The 19,200-nt window shown below is 54.4% G+C and overlaps 1 protein-coding gene across 14 annotated transcripts in view; it reads right to left on the reverse strand.

Annotated features, from left to right (window-relative positions):
• The window catches only part of DNM2 (dynamin 2), a 90,299-nt gene that overhangs the window by 21,628 nt on the left and 49,471 nt on the right, over positions 1 to 19,200 (reverse strand). For 10 of the 14 annotated variants that reach the window (XM_086699074.1, XM_086699079.1, XM_086699071.1 and 7 more), the window contains 8 exons: positions 18,848 to 18,946; positions 12,729 to 12,889; positions 9,653 to 9,795; positions 6,601 to 6,736; positions 5,287 to 5,354; positions 4,518 to 4,656; positions 2,086 to 2,172; positions 385 to 455 (listed from right to left, as the gene is read on the reverse strand). In XM_086699074.1, the coding sequence (XP_086555200.1) occupies positions 385 to 455; positions 2,086 to 2,172; positions 4,518 to 4,656; positions 5,287 to 5,354; positions 6,601 to 6,736; positions 9,653 to 9,795; positions 12,729 to 12,889; positions 18,848 to 18,946 (904 nt within the window). Of the gene's footprint in view, positions 1 to 384; positions 456 to 2,085; positions 2,173 to 3,157; positions 3,297 to 4,517; positions 4,657 to 5,286; positions 5,355 to 6,600; positions 6,737 to 9,652; positions 9,796 to 12,728; positions 12,890 to 18,847; positions 18,947 to 19,200 lie in introns of all 14 variants that reach the window. The other 4 variants (XM_086699076.1, XM_086699069.1, XM_086699078.1 and 1 more) reach the window with 1 other exon arrangement.

Here is a 19,200-nt window from a genome sequence, read left to right on the forward strand (position 1 = left end):
CCCGGAGCCTGTGAGATGTTCTGCGAGAGGGCCAAGTGCAGATGGGGGAGTCTGGAGAAAGCTGCACAGTTTATGAAGGTTCTGAGAAGTCACGTAGGAAGGAGAGCACTGAATGCCGCCAGCCTCACCCTTTCCCGAAGCGGCTGACCACAGGTCTGCCCCATAGGAGGCGTGTTGAGGACGATGAGGATGGACGCTGCTATTAGCCCAGGAAAGCTTCCAGATACTCTCAGATGGCTCTACGCTTCACCCCCCAGACCCTGACAGAGAGACCCTCTTGCCCCAGTCTGCTGAGGGAAGCCAACTCAACCACCTCCCTCGGGGCCTGGCTCTGAGGGCAGGCATTGGTGCCACCCACCAGCTGCTGTCCTGAAAAGTACATACTTGGCAAATCCGATAAAGTCCTCGTGGTTCGTGTTGATGTAGGACTGCTCGATGTCGATCAGAAGAAGAATCTGGAAGAAGGAGGGGAACTGTGAGTACAGAGCAGAGGCTGGCGGGGACGGCAGTGGCCAGAGCACTTCCCCAACCCGCCAGCAGGGGGAGCTGGAACCCTACGGCTTCCCAGGCCGAAGACCTGGGACCACGCGTATCCTTCCAACACAAACCAACCTTGGGGTAAATCTGTAGGGGGAAGAGGGGCACGGGTCACTGAAACTTCAGGGCCTCACAAGGAAGAAAGACGGGGCCAACAGAGCAGGGGGAGGCAGCTCGTTGTGCAGCGGTGGCTGCAGGCACGGCCTAGGCTGACCACCTGGGCTGCAGTCTTGCCAGGCCACTGCCTGACTTTGTGACCCTTGGCCTCACGTTACGGGACGGTGGAAGGTGGAAAGGAACAAGAGGTCCAGCTGTGTAGGGTTAAATAATTCCCAGTACGTGAAGTGTTTAGAGTAGGGCCTGGAGTGTTGTTAAGTGCTGCATTCAAACAGCGAAGATAATGTGGCCAGGCAAGGGCGTTAGAATGGAACCCACAAACACAGGTCCGCAGGAGCCAGTCAGGGTGTGATCTCAGATAAGGGACAGGCCTTCACATAACACCCTGCCCTTTCCTGGCGTTTCACTGTGCCTCTGAGCCCTCCAGCATCAAACATGCCAGGCACTTGGACTTTGTGGGGGTGCTGGAAAACGCTGGGGTGCTCTGTCCACGGGAGCCATTGTTGCTGGTTTTATAAGGCCTGCGCCCCGTCGGCCAGAGCCCTGGGATGGAGCCCAGAAGTGCTGGCCGTGGGGCAACCAGGCGCCATGGCGTGTATGAAAAGGACAGCAACGTTCTTGAAAACAACAACAAAATCAAAGGGAATCTTTGAAGCTTTTGATACAACTTCAGGGCTACGGAAGCCGCACGGGAGCCAGCTTCTGCTCCACTGATGCGCGAAACACGGCGGTATCGCAACCAAATACAATGCGGAGGCTTGTGCTGGTTCTGGTTTGAACAAACACCTGCCCAGAGACCCCAGTGGACCTGGGGGGGAAGGGACGGGACCGGACGCAGCCACGTGCAGCCGGCTTTGGGCTCACTCGGCACACGGCAGGTGCGGGGACCTGTCCCACTCTCTGTCCTCGTGTGCGCTCGGTCTTCACGAGAAAACGTTGGAACATAAAAAGCACCCACGCATCATCGGGAGCGCGAGTGGATAAAACAAGTTGTGGTCCACACGCACGAGGGAACCCTATGCGGTGATCACCGGCAACAAACTCTGCAAAACACCACAAATGACAGGGATGAATCTTGAACGTGCTAGGCAGAGTGAAGGGGGGCAGACTCAAGGGGCTACATACGACGGGAGTCCACTCAAGTGACATTCTGGGAAAGGCAAAACTTGGGGAACAGGGAGCAGACGGGTGGTTGCCGGGACCTGCGGGCTGCGGAGGGGTAAAGGCGGGGAACTTCGAGGGCCACAGAATGGTTCTGCATCTTGCTGAGGGGGCGGTGGGGGAGGGGGGGTTACCTTCTTTTATGCATTTGTCATTACTCAAAGAAATGTATGCTCAAGATTTAAGCACATAAACTTTTTTTAATTAAAAAAAAAAAAAAAGATTTATGCAAATAAATGACACCTGAAAGGTAAAACAAAAAGCCAATACCTGGTCCTTGGTTCTCCCCTCCCGTTCCCGGATGTACGTGGTGACGATTCGCTCCGTCTCTTCTCGCAAGCGGGGGTAGGAGCTGAGCTGGGGGGCGGGGGAGCAGAGTGGTGGCATTGGCTGTGTCCTCGTGGCACAGGAAGCGACACGACCACACAGAGAACGTGGGGGAGGGGAAGTGACAAGGGGTGGGCCCACGGAGTCCCCACCCCACTCCTGTCTCATAGCTGCTCCAGCTGGGAGACAAGAAAGGGACGGTGGGGGAACGGTGTGCCAGAGAGAGTGACAGGGTGCCCACGCACGAGCAGAGGTGCTTTTTGAGAATGGATTCCAAGATGGAAAGTGGCAGAGGAAGTGGGCGCTGTGTGTGTCTGCTGCCCTGCAGCGATGGTGGCCCCCTCCGCCCAGCACTGAGGGCGAGGACCCTGAGCATAATAATTAAGGCCACCAGGCCAGTGAGGCGGGACCTCTCGCCCAGCTCGTGAGTGAGTAGCCCCTGTTCCAGGCTGACGGGGGCGCCATCTGGGCCATCTACCTCAGAGGGACCCCCTTGCCGAAAACCATTCCCCGATCATAACCAAACCAAAGGCACAGAGAAGCCCACCTTCTGAGGTTTGGGTGAAGTCCACATGGTGGGGAAAACTGAGCGGGTGCTCAAAATCACTAGTGGAAAGCCTCTCAAACGCCCTGTGACGTGATGAACACGCAGGTCTGCGCGCTGATAGCATTTCACCTGCGGCGACAGTTTGGAGACCTGCCGCCCCCCCACCCCCCTTCTCTACGGGTTCCAGGAACAGGCACTCCTGCCGGTCCCCACCGCCTGCACCTGGCTACACCACCTGCCTCCCGTCCCCGTCCGAGCCCAAACTGGGAGTGTGGACCAGGCGTGCGTTCCCAACTCCCTCCCGTTCGTCCGCCACGCAAAGTTGAGGCGTCGCGGGGCGACAAGGGGCCCACAGAAGGGGGTTCCTGCTGAGGTAGAGTTTCCAGATGCGTGGGTGAAGACTAACATGGGTAGGGGGAGAAGATGCGGGACGAATGCGCAGGTGATAACAACGAAACCTTCGGTTACCTTCTCGGCACACTTTTTAATGACCGTGGCCAGTTCTGAGACCACGAGATCAACACACTTCAAACTCGGCTCTTTGAGTTTTACAATCTGTTTTTTCACAATGGCTTCAAAGGCCATGTCGGGGGTGAAGAGCCCCGTCCTGGGTCATGCGGAGGGTGGGACGAGGTAGAAAGACACCCAGGGACAGTGCAGGCCACACACGCGGGATGGGAGACAGAGAAAGAGAAGAGAGGAGAGTCAGCTGGTTAGTAACATGCAGGTAGGAGGCTGTGCCCGCATTTGCCCCGGAAGCTGCTTCGGATCAAAGAGGAGTCCTGGGTCGGAGGAGAGGCTGGGGCTTGCTCTGGGCTTTCATTACGGAAGCGCTAGGGGTCAGTGTCACGGTTCAGACAGCCGAGGGAATGTGGAGGCCTTGAATTTCCACACCTGTGACAATGCGATCTTGGATGATCATCTCTACCCCGTCTAGGTTTTTCTCTCTCTCTCTCCCTTTTCTAATCGAAGAAGCTTAAGAAGCAAATGTGGGCTTTTCCAGACCGAGACAGAAGGCTCAAGCAGAGTTTCCCTGCCTTGGAAGACCGACCCAGAGCTCTACGGCCACCGTGGACGTGCAAGCACGAACCGCCCACTGGGAAGCACTTCAGCTGCCTGGCCAAAGCGTGCTGCCCTGGGAACCAGGCCTGCGGGGGAGCCCAGCGCGTCCTGCCAGGTGGAGACAGCGGCCCGTGAACACTGGCACACGGTGCCTGTGACCTAGTGGCTCAGAGGACATGCTGCCTGGGGGGGCAGCTCTGTTCCTGGAGGAAGCCAGGGGTACTTGGTGGAGGCAGTTAGGAGCCAAGCTGGGCACCCGAGTGTTCGTTACGCTGTTAGCATTCGGGCCTTTCTTGGTGCCTTGGGGACAGAGAAGTGGCTGGCTCCAGGAAAGCCCGAGGGTGCCAGGCGTTTGTCAAGAAAGGGTGACAGCCAGGGAGGTTCGTTCAGGGAGCCTGGCCTCCAACAGCTGACACGGGGTCCCTCTCTGCTTCCCAGAAGGCAGCAAAGCGACAGCCCAATGAAACCCCCAATTCCATCAGACACATGCTAGGCTTGATATCAGGGTCCCAGGGAGCCCTGCCCACCAGTCTGGCCAGTTCTGGAGGCCTGGCGCACCCCGCCCCCCCACACACACACACTGCGCCCAGGCCAACACGCCCCCGCCCCAGCCCCTGGGAAGAGGCCACATTCTTGAAAACTAAGGCAATCTGGGGGGAAAGGGCACCAGCGGGGCAAAGGCTGGAGCAGCACTGGGAGCCTGATACCAAACCCCCATTCCCCCGCGTCCACAAGGCCAGGAGTCACCCTGCCGAGGGCCCGATACCTTACTGGTACACTGCCTAACTGTATTGATTAGCTCCTGGATAACCAGGTCGACACATTTCAGACAGGGCTCTTTCAGCTTGACGACCTGCTTTTTCACAATGGCCTCGAATGCCAAGTCCGGGGTGAAGAGCCCGGTCCTAAAACCATCCGTACCCGGGGGCAGGGGAGATAAGTCAGAGAGAAACAAAGCACGGTCAGCAATTTCATAGGCATGGGCCAGGTCCCCGAGAATGAGCCAAGGTCACAGCAAGTCTGGGGGCTGGACGCCTGCATCCACTGCCTGGAAACCCACAGGGAGTCCTGAGGACGCCATGGTGATGTAAGACTGTACAACCAGAGTGCCTACTTTTGTCGGATAATCGAGGGGACCTAGGAGTCTCACGGGAGCCCTGTGATGGGGACACATGCTGGGTTCCTGTAATCGTGACTCAGGTCTGACTCCCCCAACCCCCGGGGGCAAATCTACAGTGAACTTTCATAGCTGGGCTCATGCCAACTGACTGGGCAGCTGAACCTACGTGTAGCTGAACCTATGGGCAGCAGATGGCCCCGTGGCCTACAATAGATCCACACAAGACAGCACACCTGCCCTCGAGTGCCCTTGGAGACCCATGGGGAGAGACTTCTAAAGCTACTGACAAACCACCCAGGAGCCCACTCAAGCCCTCACAGTCAGGGCACCCAGAGGGATGGGGGACCAACTGGCTGGAGGACGGTGCCGCAGAGGTAGGTGAAGGGAACGTGGCAAGTCTCCCCTCGGCACTTGCCTGACTCCGTGGATGTTCTTAATGGCGTAGCTGATCTCGCGCCGTAAATCCTTCTCGTCGAACTCCATCTGAGAGCAGACAAATCACTCACATGCAAGGAAGCGCCTGCGGCACCCCCACAACAGGTGCGTATTTGGGGAACATTACGTGTCCTGCGTGTGTCTGTTTTCACACGGCGGCCTATCGCACTAGACCAAAATTCTTCAAAACATTAAAACCCAATTTCAGCAAGGATGGCTTGAAATGAACACTCTCGCCCTCTCCCAGAGGTAACGTGAATTCACATGAACTTTCTTATGGGCTACTTTGCAATACCAGTCAGGACCTCCAAACACAGCTACTTTCACGCAGTTTTAAGTGTTGTAGAAATCTACCAACAGGAATTAGTAAGAATTAGTGACGTTTGTAGAACTATTCGTAACTGCTGAAGAATGTGAAAACCACCTAAATGTCCACTGATGAGAGACTGGCTCAACGTCCAATGGGACATCCGTAAGATAAGATACTACTGTGTCATTAACAACACATGAAATATACATAACTGGTTTGGAAAGATGGCCACCGCGTGAAAAAACAACGTACAGAGCCATATTCGTTTGTTTTTTAAGTATGGATGAGTATACGTGCTGTGTTTGTATATGCTGGGCACTTACCCACTCGCACAGAAATAATCGGGAAAGGACGGACACCCAGGTGCTAACAGATGTTGTCTACGGGTACTGGGATTATGGGTGTTTGCCCCCCTTTAGCTTTTGTTTTCATTGAAAAGAACTTCGCTGTTTTTTACAAAAATGGTAAGTGCTCGTGGTGAAAAGTGTACAACTTCAAGCTAATTAACAACAACAACAAAAAAATCTCAAATCCCAGGGCCCAGAGCTGACATTTTTTTTGTGCATCTTTGTAGATGTGTCTACATAAAGACACACATCCAGACGCGCCCCTTCACGTGGAAGGGTGCTGTAAATATTATCTACATGCCTCGCTGCACATGCTGGCTCCCTGGCCGGCTTATTTTTCCCATCGACACGATGAGGCCATTTTCCTACGAGAATTTACCTCTGTGCTCTACGTATTTTGCAAAGGACGTGTGCTGGTTTTTGTCAGAGAGAGAAAATGGAGCTTTCATTCGGGTCTGCTGGATACCTCTAAGCTGCCTGCTCAGGAAAGGAGGGCCCAAAGGGGACACCCTCCCCACCTCCACCACCTCTGCTCCCAGCAGGCAGACGCCTGGAGGCAGGAGGAGGCCCGGCCGGCCGGAAGCTGTGCAGAAGGGGGCCTGACCCCGGTCAGGAGGGCCCCGCCCAGCGGTGCTACCTTCACCAGCTCAAAGGGAAACCGCTCGTGGAAGATGCGATTGATTCGGGCACCCCCGGAGAGTTCTAGCGTGTCCACTTGGTCTCCAGAGCCTTCGATCCTCTTTTCGAAGTCCACCCCAAACTGCTGGACCATCCTGGGGGGGGAAAAGGAAACCTGAACGTCAGAGGGGAGGTTCTGACCCAGAATTATGTTCCGGGTCAAGCTGTGGCTTACACACTCCTTTTCACTTTTTAGCACCAAGATGCATACAAAACAAGTAAGATACAGGGCTGCCGATGGCAAGCAATCACTATGTGCCAGGCCCATTAGGATTATTCATTCACTGAATTGGAGGGGGTTGGGTAGCATTATTACTCCCATTTTGCAGACAGCAAGAGTGAGGACGGGGGAGGGGAGGGTCACAGCTTAGCAACTTCTGCCTTGATCAGGCAGAACTGTGAGTGAAAAAGCAGCCCCTCCACACAACACAGGTGGATTCTGCCAATGACTGCTGTGATTCCTTGGACAAGTGGCTTTGCCCCTCCGAGCCTCAGTTTCCTCATCTGCATGGTAAGTCTCTGCATAGGGTCATTGTGAGGATTCAAGGAGTTTCGATTTTTTATCCACTCCAAGGAATCACCAATCCTAAGCAGCACTATTCATTGGTACCCCCACAAAAAAGAAAGAATGCAGCCAATTAGTGGTAATTCACCTAAAGCTTCTGAGTTCAGAAAAGTTAAAATGTTTTAATTTTTTTACATATTTATTTATTTTTGAAAGAGAGAGAGACAGAGCGTGAGGCGAGGAGGGGCAGAGAGAGAGGGAGACACAGAATCCGAAGCAGGCTTCAGGCTCCGAGCTGTCAGCACAAGAGCCCGACACGGGGCTTGAACCCACAAACTGCAAGATCATGACTTGAGCCGAAGTCAGAGGCTCAACCAACTGAGCCACCCAGGCACCCCTGTTTTGTTTTGTTTTTTTTAAAGTGCTCCCATAAGGGGCACCTGGGTGGCTCAGTAGGTTAAGCGTCCGATTTCGGCTCAGGTCATGATCTCATGGTTTGTGGGTTCAAGCCCCGCATCGGGCTCTGTGCTGACAGCTAGGAGAGCGTAGAGCCTGCTTCGGATTCTCTGTCCCCCCTTCTCTCTGTCCCTCCCCAGCTTATGCTCTCTCTCATACAAAGAAATAAACATTAAAAAAGAAAGTAGTAATAAAAATAAAGCACTGACGTGGTTGATGAAATATGTTAATACCACACATGGGCCCTGGGAACCCGGCCCAACCCTTACAAAAGTCTCTGAGTGTTGCCAATGAGCCCTGTGATCGCGTGTGCAGCAGGGAAGTCAAGTATTTATTAGTGTTTGGTTTTCCTTAGCATTTCTAGTTGCTTTCCCAGCCTCTTGCACCATCTGTCTTAATCATTCCCGCCCCCCAAACTCTTTATCTCCAGTACTGCGCACAGTCTGCCCTGAACAGGAGCTACTGTGGTCAAGGGACCGACCTCTACTGGCCTCTACTGGCCCAAGCCCAGCTTGCTGGCGAAGAGATGTCCAGTTCTTGTGGGCAAGTCCGGCTGGTGCCGGTGAGAGGCCGGGCCTGGCCGCTGATGAATGGGTTCTCCCCGAACACCTGGCAGGGGGGCAGGCGCGGGGTGTCTCAGATCCCAACAAGCTTTTGTCCCCCAAGAAATGAATAGTGTTAAGTCTGAGCATCAAAGCATTCTCACCCCCGAACCCACCATGCAGTGCCGCGTGGCAGAGGATGGGGGGACATCAGGGTTAGGATGTGGCCACTATGGGTGGTGTTCCTCTGGTGTGTCCGTGGGAGGAGTCATATGTGTGGGACCCTCTGCCTCATGAGCTGCCAGGGAGTTTCTGGATCCCACTCTAACTAAGTGCCCAGGGCTCCTTGCAGGCCAGAAACCGGGAGTACAGAGGCAGGAGGAGCCTCGAGAGAGAACCTGGTATTGTGGGGCACACCAACCCTCGCCCCACCTCACAGCTGGGTGGCTTCAAAGAGTCCCCGTCAGCTCTGAGCTGGGCCAGTGGGCATCCGCTCGGGGTCAGGGTGAGAATTCCAAGAGACAGAGCATAAAAAGCTGGCACGGGGCCAGGCTCCCAACCCTGTTCCCCCATGTCTGTCCTCCCCACAGCCACCAGAGGGCGCCTGTCAACACCTGAATCAGGCCGTCCCTCCTATGCTCAGAATCCTCCCTGGCTCCCACCTGACAGCAAAAGTCTGATTCCTCCCTGTGGCCCACAAAGACCTGAATGCTCTCTGCTCTGTCCCTTCCCTGCTCTCCCCTCCTCCACCCTACCCCTACTTCACACTCTCCTCTCACTCGTTCTGTTCTGCCACATAGCTTCCTCCAACACTGCAGGGTGCTGTCCTGCCTCAGGACCTTTGCACCTCCGGGCCCCACCCCTGACCTCTTCAGGTCTTTGCCTGACTCTCACTGTCTCAGGGCGGCCCTCTAGACCATTCTATTTTAAAAAAAAAATTTTTTTTTAATGTTTTATTTATTTTTGAGACAGAGAGAGAGACAGAGCATGAGCAGGGGAGGGGCAGAGAGAGAGGGAGACACAGAATCCGAAGTAAGCTCCAGGCTCCGAGCTGTCAGCACAGAGCCCGATGTGGGGCTCGAACTCACGAACTGCGAGATCATGACCCTAGCCGAAGTCGGATGCTCAACCGACTGAGCCACCCAGGCGCCCCTAGACCACTCTATTTTAAATGGCAACCCCACGCCCATCCTGGCACCCCAGCCTCTTCCCAACAATAATATTTCATCATTTAACACAGTATTCGTTTTCTTATTTACTCATTTTCGGTCCCATCCCTTCCCTCCCTGCTTTCTGAGCACGTGGGGGCAGGGCTGGCTGGCTGCCCCACCCAGTGTGGCGGCTCCAGTGTCAGGACAGGGCCTGGCACACAGGAGGCTCCCCAAGGATGTCTGCTAAGTGAATGGATGGGTGGACAGATGGATGAGGATCGGCACCCAGCCCAGACCCAGGACCCCGCGGCCGGCCAGAGGCCCCGGCGAGCCAGGCAGAGGGTGGGAGACACGTACTGCAGCAAGGCTTTGGTTTTGCGAGTGGGGTCATCGGGCCGGAAGTTCTTGTACTCCTCCACCTCCTTCTCCAGGGACAGCAGCTGGCTCTGCAGCTTGCTCCGCAGGGCTGGCAGGGACTCCCGGATGTGGTTGGTCAGTTGCTGTGGGACAGAGAGAGGCCAGAGGTCAGCACAGGCAGGATGCTGGGAAGGGGCAGGCCTAGTCGCACTGGCAGGGGGCTGAGGACGGGATGGCCCCCTGCGCCCGGCGCACCCCCCGGCCTTTGAGAGGAAGCAACAGGAGTCACACCCGCGCACGGGACCAGGAGAGGGGACACGTGCCGCCCCCAGCAGCGGGACGCTGTGAGCAGCCCCCTGGGCCTGCGCCGGGCAGATAACCAGGGTTTCTGGGCCACAGGGTACACATGGCACACCGCGTGCTGACCCAGAACAGCCTCCCACGGGTGCTCCAGGGAGAGGCTCAGGCAGGCCCCACAACCTAAGGCAGAAACAGCTCCCCAGGGAAGGCACAGAACGGATGCAGGATGTGTGCTCCCTTCTGTGAAAGACAGGGAGAAAGTAAGAACATATTTTTAGTCGTGTGGACAGAGAGAAGGAAGCATCACAGGAAACAAATGTGGAAGAAAGGCCGGAGTGGGGCAGGCGGGTGGGAAGGGGGACACCTCTGCGGCCCCTTCTCTCCTGCTCTGCTTCCGAATCACGTGGATTTAAGCAGTCACAAATTGTAAAAGGAAGCGGCACGGCAGATGAGGTTAGAGAACGAGCCTCAGGATGGGTGGGGAGACAAAAAGTAAGGGAGAATGGTACACGGCACACAAATACAAGGTTGTTCAGGTGTCAAAAGAAACAAAGGGAAGGGAAGGCAAAGAAGGGGGGAGGGGGAGGGGAGGGGAGGGAAAGGGGGACAGGGAGGAGCAGGGAGGTGGGAGGAGGGAGAGGAGGGAGCTGGAGAAGGACAGGGAGGGAGGAGGGAGGAGGGACAGGAAGGAGGAGGGGGAGTGGGGAGGGAGGGGAGGAAGACACAGACACAGTGGCCTCTCCAGGCCCTGAATGTCTCTAGAAGGAAGCCCACTTAGTGGTGACACTGGCCAACTCCCAGGAAGGGACCCACCACCAGATGGGAAGAAATGAGATATTCACTATATTTGGGCTGTGGGACTTTTTTTTTCTTTTAACTACAATAAAAGAGAGAAAAGAGAGACAGAGAGGGAGGGAACAAAACAAAAAGCCATAAAAGCAGCTAGTACGCTAAAAACGGAAAGAAGCATTTTGCTGTCATCTGTCCCACACCAGACAAGAATTTAGAGTATCCCTCAAGCTTGAAAAAAGGTGTGAGGGAGCCTCAGGCTCCAGCTCAGCACACTCTGTGGCAGGATTCTGACAGTCCCTCTGACACCCTCTGTGGCCAGGGGCACTGTCCCAGACCCCCTGTGGGGCCTGCATGCCTTCTGGGGTGGGGATCTGAGCCACACGCCCCGCAGACCTTCCCTCTGCTGTCTGATCGCGTCTTAGAGCACGAGAGTGGCCCCGTTTCGTTTACAGGGAAAACGGGGACAGGGGGGCCACAGCTCCCAAGAAGTGCCCCGATGCAGAGCCGCATCCCAGGAGGTCAGCCGGGCCCCGTGCCGGCTCCCACAGGAGGCCCCTGCCACCTGCAAGGGGGTTTTACTTCCTTTCCTCTCTCTCCCACAGCCCTCTGCCCAGGCCCACTGCTTCCTTTCCTGGAGGGCCCCTCCCACAGGACACTTTCCTCTTTGCCCCTGAGCTGCCTTCTCTGCCTTCCTGTCCTGCACCAGCTTTTCATGGCCTGGCTGCTACCTAACACCTGATTATGCATTCATCTGGTGACTTGTTCCGAATCTGTTCCCCGCCCCCCCCCATTAGAAAAATGTCTTCCCCGAGGACAGAGCCCTGCTCTTGTGTCACCCCTGTGTCCCCACTGCATACGCGAAGAAACGACTCACTGTTGCTCTGATGCCTTCCCACCTTCCAGGAAGCTGCCACAAAGTCTCAAAGGGGAAGGTCTTGCCACCCTGGATGGGCAAACCAGGACAGACGCTGAGGACAGGCAGCGTCTGTGACAGTGAGACTCCGCAATCCCCCATCAGGGACTTTCCTCTCCAGAGAAATCGACAGGGGCACAAGATGAGGTCATTATCATGTTACTAGCGGCGGCCTCTATGCACCAGGAAGACGAGAAGATGGAGTCAGTCTCCAAAAAGAGACGGCTGAACAGACTGCATTCAGAGACCAGTATGCAGCCGCGAAAAGGAGTGAGGAAGGGTTCTTTTCTGCACACCCAGCACTCCAGGAGATAGTGCTGAGCAAAAAATCCTCAAAAGCAAGGGGTGGGGAGGGCGCATGGCGTCATTTACAGTAAGAAAGGGAGAGCAGTGATTCTCGGAAGTCCTTTTCGCTTCTATGGACAGAAAGAAACGCAGGCAGTACCAACTGTGGGGCCCCGGGGGTGGAAGGAAGGGGCAGAAGGGGGCACCTCGCCGCACGGGTATCGATACCTGCGTTGTTCATAAACCCTATGAATGCATTCCGTGTAGAAAAACAAGAGAGCGGTAGAAAGTGCAATACAGGAGAGGCCAGCATCTGGTACCTGCTGTGTTTCACGCAACGCACGCACTGAGCACTTAGCGGACGCCGCAGCCCTGGGGGGGCAGGGACGGTGATGGTTCCCAACTGACGAACAGAGGACAGAGGCTCAGAGAGGCTGGGCCACCCAGTCAGGGATTGGGGTGGGCTTCGGACCCAAGAAGGTCAGGCTCTACAGCGCTCCCGACGAGGTCCCGTCCGGCACTCCTGGCCACCCTGCCTCAGTGCCGGCCAGGCGTTTGTAACGTACGCAAACTTCTGGGTACGTGACTAGATCATTACAACGGTAATTAAAATAACAGGAACAGTAACCGTGACAGGAACAGTGCCACGACCCGCTTACTGAATACCCACTCTCCACCGGGCCCCGAATCAGATGTGGACTGAACTCATTTTGCTAAAACGCGCGCTGGCTCTAGACCGAGGCCAGCATCACTGTGGACTGCACCTGCACAAAATCCCGGCTGTACCTGGTTCAGGGTCTTCTGCAGGTGTGGGGTGCCCATGCGGTCAGCCATGTGCCGGTAGGCTGGGTGGGAGAGGAAGAACTTCCTCTCGGCCGCCAGTGCCGTGCGGATGTCCTTCTTGCCCTCAATGTCCTTCTGGCTGCGGTTCACCACACCGATGTAGCCTGCGGGAGGAGAGGGGCAGGGGCCGTGCCAGGTGAGCCGAGGTGCCCGGAATGCCCACCGTGGACCAGGAACGGGGCTGGGCCAGGTGCAGGCACAGACAGGGACCCTGTCCCACAGGTCACTCGCGGACTGGGCCACAAGCCCCACTCATTACTCAGAAATTGGGAGAACACAAACGCAGAGTGCGGTCCTGGAAAGCAACAGAAGTGTCTGCAGGAGAGGGGTGACGCCCGGCCTAATGTGAGGCGGGGGACGGAGAAAAGCTTTGGAGAAGACAAAACCCACAAACTGTGCTTTAAAGACAAGTGAGAAGGGGCATCTGGGTGGCTCGGTCAGTTAAGCATCCGATTTCGGCTCAGGTCATGATCTCATGGTTGGTGAGTTTGAGCCCTGCGCCGGGCTCTGTGCTGTGCAGCCTAGAGCCTGCTTCGGATTCTGTGTCTCCTCGTCTCTCTGCCCCTCCCCTGCTCATGCTCTCTCTCTCTCTCAAAAGTAAATAAACACTAAAAAAAAAAAAGAAAATTTTTTTTTTTTTTTTTTTTTTAATAAAGACAAGTAAGAAAACCACTTCAAAAAGAAGGCCGAGTTAGGAATACCTCATCTTGCCTGGTATTAAAACCTGTTACATTTGAAAAGGTTGGGTACATCGGGGCATGTACGTCTGGAGAGATGAATGGAACAGAAAAGAAAAAAGTCCAAAACCACATGAAGGGCAGGTGGGAACTAATGGCTAATTCCTCAGAGCCAACGGGAGGAAGGTGGATCACTCAACGGCCACGGCCAGCAAAGGAACAAAGTTAGTTGTGGGGGCGCCTGGGTGACTCAATCGGTTAAGCGTCCAACTTTTGATTTTGGCTCAGGTCACAGTTTGTGGGTATGAGCCCCGTGCTGGGCTCTGCGCTGACAGCACGGAGCCTCCTTGGGATTCTCTCTCTCTTCCTCCCCAGCTCGTGCACACGTGTGTGCTTTTTCTCAAAAAAACAAAAACAAAAACAAAAAAACACCACATTAAAAAAAGACACGCAAAAACCCAAGCTGGGTGCCTACCGAACCTAATCCTCGAGGGATCACAGATCTATGCACACACCATGAAACTGGAAGAGAACACGGGTGGTTTTCAGAGATGACTATATTTGGGTTAAAAATTTTCTGAGCCAAGACACAAAGAAAATGGTAACCGTGACCATGTGAGAAATGGGACATGCAGGAAGGGCTGGGAGACCCTCTCCTTCCCAGGCGGCTTTCAGTACCATTTCGGAATTCTTCACACATGGGAAACACACGTGGGAAACAATATGTAAGATAAAGATGTTAGCATGAAGAGAAGATCTGCCATATTCGGGCATGAAGAGAAAGGGGATGGTGCTCAAAAAGCCAGAACAGGGGCGCCTGGGTGGCGCAGTCGGTTAAGCGTCCGACTTCAGCCAGGTCACGATCTCGCGGTCCGGGAGTTCGAGCCCCGCGTCAGGCTCTGGGCTGATGGCTCGGAGCCTGGAGCCTGTTTCCGATTCTGTGTCTCCCTCTCTCTCTGCCCCTCCCCCGTTCATGCTCTGTCTCTCTCTGTCCCAAAAATAAATAAACGTTGAAAAAAAAAAAAAAAAAAAGCCAGAACAGTCTCGGGTCCCCGCGTGGGGACGCGAGGCACTCAGCACACCAGCAGGGTGGGTGAGTGGATGTCACAGGACACTAAGAAATCAGCCTCGTGGCTGACCCATGGTAGGTGCTCAACAAAGCAGACGCGGGGACTGTCATTCACGACTGCTGACATGATCAGAGTTGGAGAGGTGGACTGGGGACAGGTGCACACATACGTACATCCCGCCCCTGCTTAGCAGCAGGCGTTGACGGTCTCCCTTGGGGGGAGGGGAGTGGTGCCTGCCTGCCTGCCCTTATTCCCGCCCAGTCTTGTGCAGGCCTGATTACTTTTCATCCTCTCCGCGTATGTCACTATGTCCATTTTACAGATGAGGGGAAGTGACCAAGGGGAGGTCACGGAGAGGGGCAGCCGGAGAATCAAGAGGGTGAACCCAGACCTGTGGGAAGCCCAAGCTCGCTATCATCCACACGACAGCAAACATGCCAACCGCACGGAGCAGAGACAGTGGTCTGGCTTGGATTTTGGTTCCCGAAGGTGCGAGAGCTCGGAGTCTTTGGGAAGCCAAGGAGAAGGCTGCAGCTCGAGAGATTCGAAAGGCCACGGGGCAAGAGGGGAACACCGAGGGAGGGAGGCTGCGGGTACAAGTCGGGAGCAGGCAGACAGGGCCGGGAGAGGAAGGGCTCGCCTTCTTGGACACAGACAGGAAGGCAGAGGGCAGATGCAGACAGCAGTGAGTGGGGAGGAAGGAAGCTGAGGAGGTCTGTGTCACCTGGCCCTCCAGCGGCAATGCTGAGCCCAGGTAGCATCCTTCGGGGACCAAGATTTAGGCCTAGTGTGTGCAGAATGAGCACGTGGTCAGGGGGCTGGGGGAGGGATGGCAGAGGGTGTGAGGACATGTGGGGTCGTCTTCGGGCTTCAGCACCAATCCTTCCTTCCTAAGCCTCCAACAGTGACTCACTCTTCAGCTCGGGATCCTGGCAGCTAAATGGGTGTTTGGGTTCTGCCCTGACCACGTTCCAGCCTCCCCTGGGGGCCCCTCTCATTGCTCAATGTCTCAGCAGGGCTGGGGGCAGGTGGAAACCAGGTTTTCCCCATGCCTATCCCAGACATGGAAGAGGGAATGCCTAGGGGCAAAAGAAAAGATCTACGTGGTCCTGGCAACACCAACATGCCCCTAGGTGCCCACAGCTGACAGCAGATCCCGGGGGGGGGGGGGGGGGGGGGGTAAGGAACGAGACACAAGACAGAAGCAATTAAGAAAACAACGGCTTGGGGCGCCTGGGTGGCGCAGTCGGTTAAGCGTCCGACTTCAGCCAGGTCACGATCTCGCAGTCCGTGAGTTGGAGCCCCGCGTCGGGCTCTGGGCTGATGGCTCGGAGCCTGGAGCCTGTTTCCGATTCTGTGTCTCCCTCTCTCTCTGCCCCTCCCCCGTTCATGCTGTGTCTCTCTCTGTCCCAAAAATAAAAAAAAATAAAAAAAATTAAAAAGTTGAAGAAAAAAAAAAGAAAACAACGGCTTAGCGGCACCTGGGTGGCTCAGTTGTTAAGTGTCCAACTCCAGTTCAGGTCATGATTTCACGGTTCATAGGTTCAAGCCCCGCATCGGGCTCTCTGCTGTCAGCACGGAGCCTGTTTCAGATCCTCTGTCCTGTTCTCTTTCTGCCCCTCCCCCTCTAGTGCACGCACTGTCTCTCTCTCTCTCTCTGTCAAAAATAAATAAATATTGGGGCACCTGGGTGGCTCAGTCCGTTAAGCATCCGACTTCGGCTCAGGTCATGATCTCACGGTGTGTGAGTTCAAACCCCGTGTCGGGCTCTGTGCTGACAGCTCAGAGCCTGGAGCCTGCTTCGGATTCTGTGTCCCCCTCTCTCTCTGTCCCTCCCCGGCTCATGCTCTCTCCCAAAAACACATAAACATTAAAAATATATATATATAACCAAACGCCACCACCAACTAAAAGCCTAGACGGACACTAAACAACATGCCGCAGTGAAAAACAGGAATAACCTAACAAACAGGGATTGAGTAACAGCCCACACATCCTCCTAGAATGGATTCCACTGGACCCTCGGAAGTCGCTTTGAAGAAGGAGCCTTGACAGTCGCCTGTCACGGGGAAATGTCCTGCTCTTCTGCTAAGTGAAATGGAAAAGTAGGTCGCAAAGTGGCATGACACTGGAGAGCTGGCATTCAAGAGCAGCTCTGTCACTTCCTAGTTTTTGTGAGCGGAAGCAAGGGATTTAGCTTCTCTGTGCCTCAGTTTATTCATCTATAAAATGGGGGTAGGAACAGAGCCACCTTGTTGGACTGTTACCAGGATTCAATGGGCTGGTGTACATGAAGAGCACTGGGTACATAAGAGACACTTAATAAGTTTGTTTGTTTAAAAGAGAGAGAGAGAGAGAGAGAGAGAGAGAGAGAGAGAGAGAGAGAGAGAGCTCACAAGCATACCTGAGCAGGGGAGGGGCGGAGAGAGGGAGGGTGAGGATCCCAAGCAGGCTCTTCGGTGTCAGTGCAGAGCCGGAGGCAGGGTTCCACCTCGCAAACCATATAATCATGACCCGAGACAAAATCAAGAGTCAAATGCTTAACTGACTGAGCCAGCCAGGTAACCTGGCTATTCTCATTTTTTGAAAATAAAAATATTTAGGCTACTCCTGTCAGAAGATCTGAACTTGATCGTAAACCCAAACCTTGTCAGGTCTCCATCTTGATTTAATTACCAGTTTATAGGGAACTACAACTGGCCCAACCCCAAGTGTGGGACATGATCTGGTTTCTTCCATCCACAAAAGAACAAAACAGAAACAAAAACAAAAACAAAAACAAAAAGACGGCATAGGAGACACAAAGGGGCTGGTGGGGGAGCAGAACTCAGGTATTTATGTGTAAAATGATAGGATGCCAAGGATTTGCTTCATAATCCTCCCAGGAAGCAAATCAGGGGACATCCAGAGATCGAAATTAGCCGTGTTGGTAACCACCGAGGCTGGGCCCATGGGGGCTCCTCGTACTTCTCTCCCTACTTTCGAGAAGGTTTTTAAAAATGTTCATAATAAGGGCACCTGGGTGGCTCAGTCGGTGAAACATCTGACTTCGGCTCAGGTCATGATCTCCTGGTTCGTGAGTTTGAGCCCTGCATCGGCCTATGTGCTGTCAGCGCGGGGCCGTCTTTGGATCCTCTGTCTCCGTCTCTCTCTGCCCCTCCCCTGCTCATGCGTACTCTTTCAAAACTAAACAAACATCATAACAAAAGTGTTCATAATAGAAGGGCGCCTAGGTGGCTCCGTCAGTTGAGCGTCTGGCTCTTGATTTTGGCTCAGGTCATGATCTCAGGGTCTTGGGATAAAGTCCACCCTGAGTGTGGAGCTTGCTTGAGATTCTCTCTCTCTTTCTCTCTCTCCCTCTCTGCCCTTCTCCCCCGTTCATATTCTTTCTAAAAAATAATAATAAGGGGCGCCTGGGTGGCTCAGTCGGTTAAGAGTCCGACTTCGGTTCGGGTCATGATCTTGTAGTCTGTGAGTTTGAGCCCCGCGTCGAGCTCTGTGCCGACAGCTCGGAGACTGGAGCCTGCTTCGGATTCTGTGTCTCCCTCTCTCTCTGCTCCTCCCCTGGTTCATGCTCTGTCTCTCTCACTCTCTCTCTCTCTCTCAAAAATTAATAAACATTAAAAACAAATTTAAAAAAAAAATAATAATAAAATAAAATTTCTTTCAGAAAACTATTCCTAATAGGGGCACCCGGGTGGCTCAGTCGGTCGGGCATCCGACGTCGGCTCAGGTCATGATCTCATGGTTTGTGGGTTCAAACCCCGTGTTGGGCTCTGTGCTGACAGCTCAGAGCCCGGAGCCTGCTTTGGATTCTGTGTCTCCCTCTCTCTCTGCCCCTCCTCCATTCTCTCTCTCTCTTTCTCAAAAATAAACATTAAAAAAAAAAAAAAAGGTTAAAAAAATGCTCAGAAAGCAAGCATGAAAATTAATAGAAATTATGAATCCTGAGGAACTTTTTGGGAGGAGAGCCGCAAAGTAAAAACTAGTGGGAGAGGCCGGGCTGTGGATGACTTTGGTTTTCTTTTCCTGTAGGCTTGTTTATGTCCCCCAAGTGAGCAGGTGTTAAAAGTGAACGTATACACGTCAGAGGAAAAAGATATGTACACGGAGGCGTGAAGACAGAAGGGTTTGTACTGAAATGGAAAAGCAGTTACTCTGGGCGCTGGGGAAGCAGGCAATGCTGAGTGTTTATCTGTGCGTACTTCCTGGCATCTGCCCAGGTTTCGGTAACGATAAGGACAAAAACAAATATCACTGGAACATACATCCAGCCGTTCCGCCCCTTGGCCCCCCGCTCCCTGCCCAGCCGCACCTCTTCTCAAGGGGAGCAACTTGTTTTCCAAGACGTCCCTGGCGTCAGTGCCTTCATCCATCAGGTCGAGCTTGGTGATGACGCCAATGGTCCGCAGGCCTGAAAGAGCCCAGAGGTCAGAGGTCGCCATGAGAAAGGAGTCCGGGCTGGCAGCCTGGGGGTCCCCACTTCTAGGCTGTGAGACCTGGGACGAGCCATAACGTCCCCTGCCTGGACCCCAGTTTCCCTCATGTCAAGAGAAGACAACAGCCACACCGATCCCAGTGGGGTGTCCATGAAGATCAACGTGGCTTGTGACAAATGTTCTATCAGTAAATACTGGCCACCGTCACGGTCATTCCCATGATCTGCGA

This window comes from Puma concolor, chromosome A2, assembly GCF_028749965.1.
Source record: "Puma concolor isolate L17-30 chromosome A2, mPumCon1.1.hap2, whole genome shotgun sequence".
Lineage (NCBI taxonomy): Eukaryota > Metazoa > Chordata > Mammalia > Carnivora > Felidae > Puma > Puma concolor.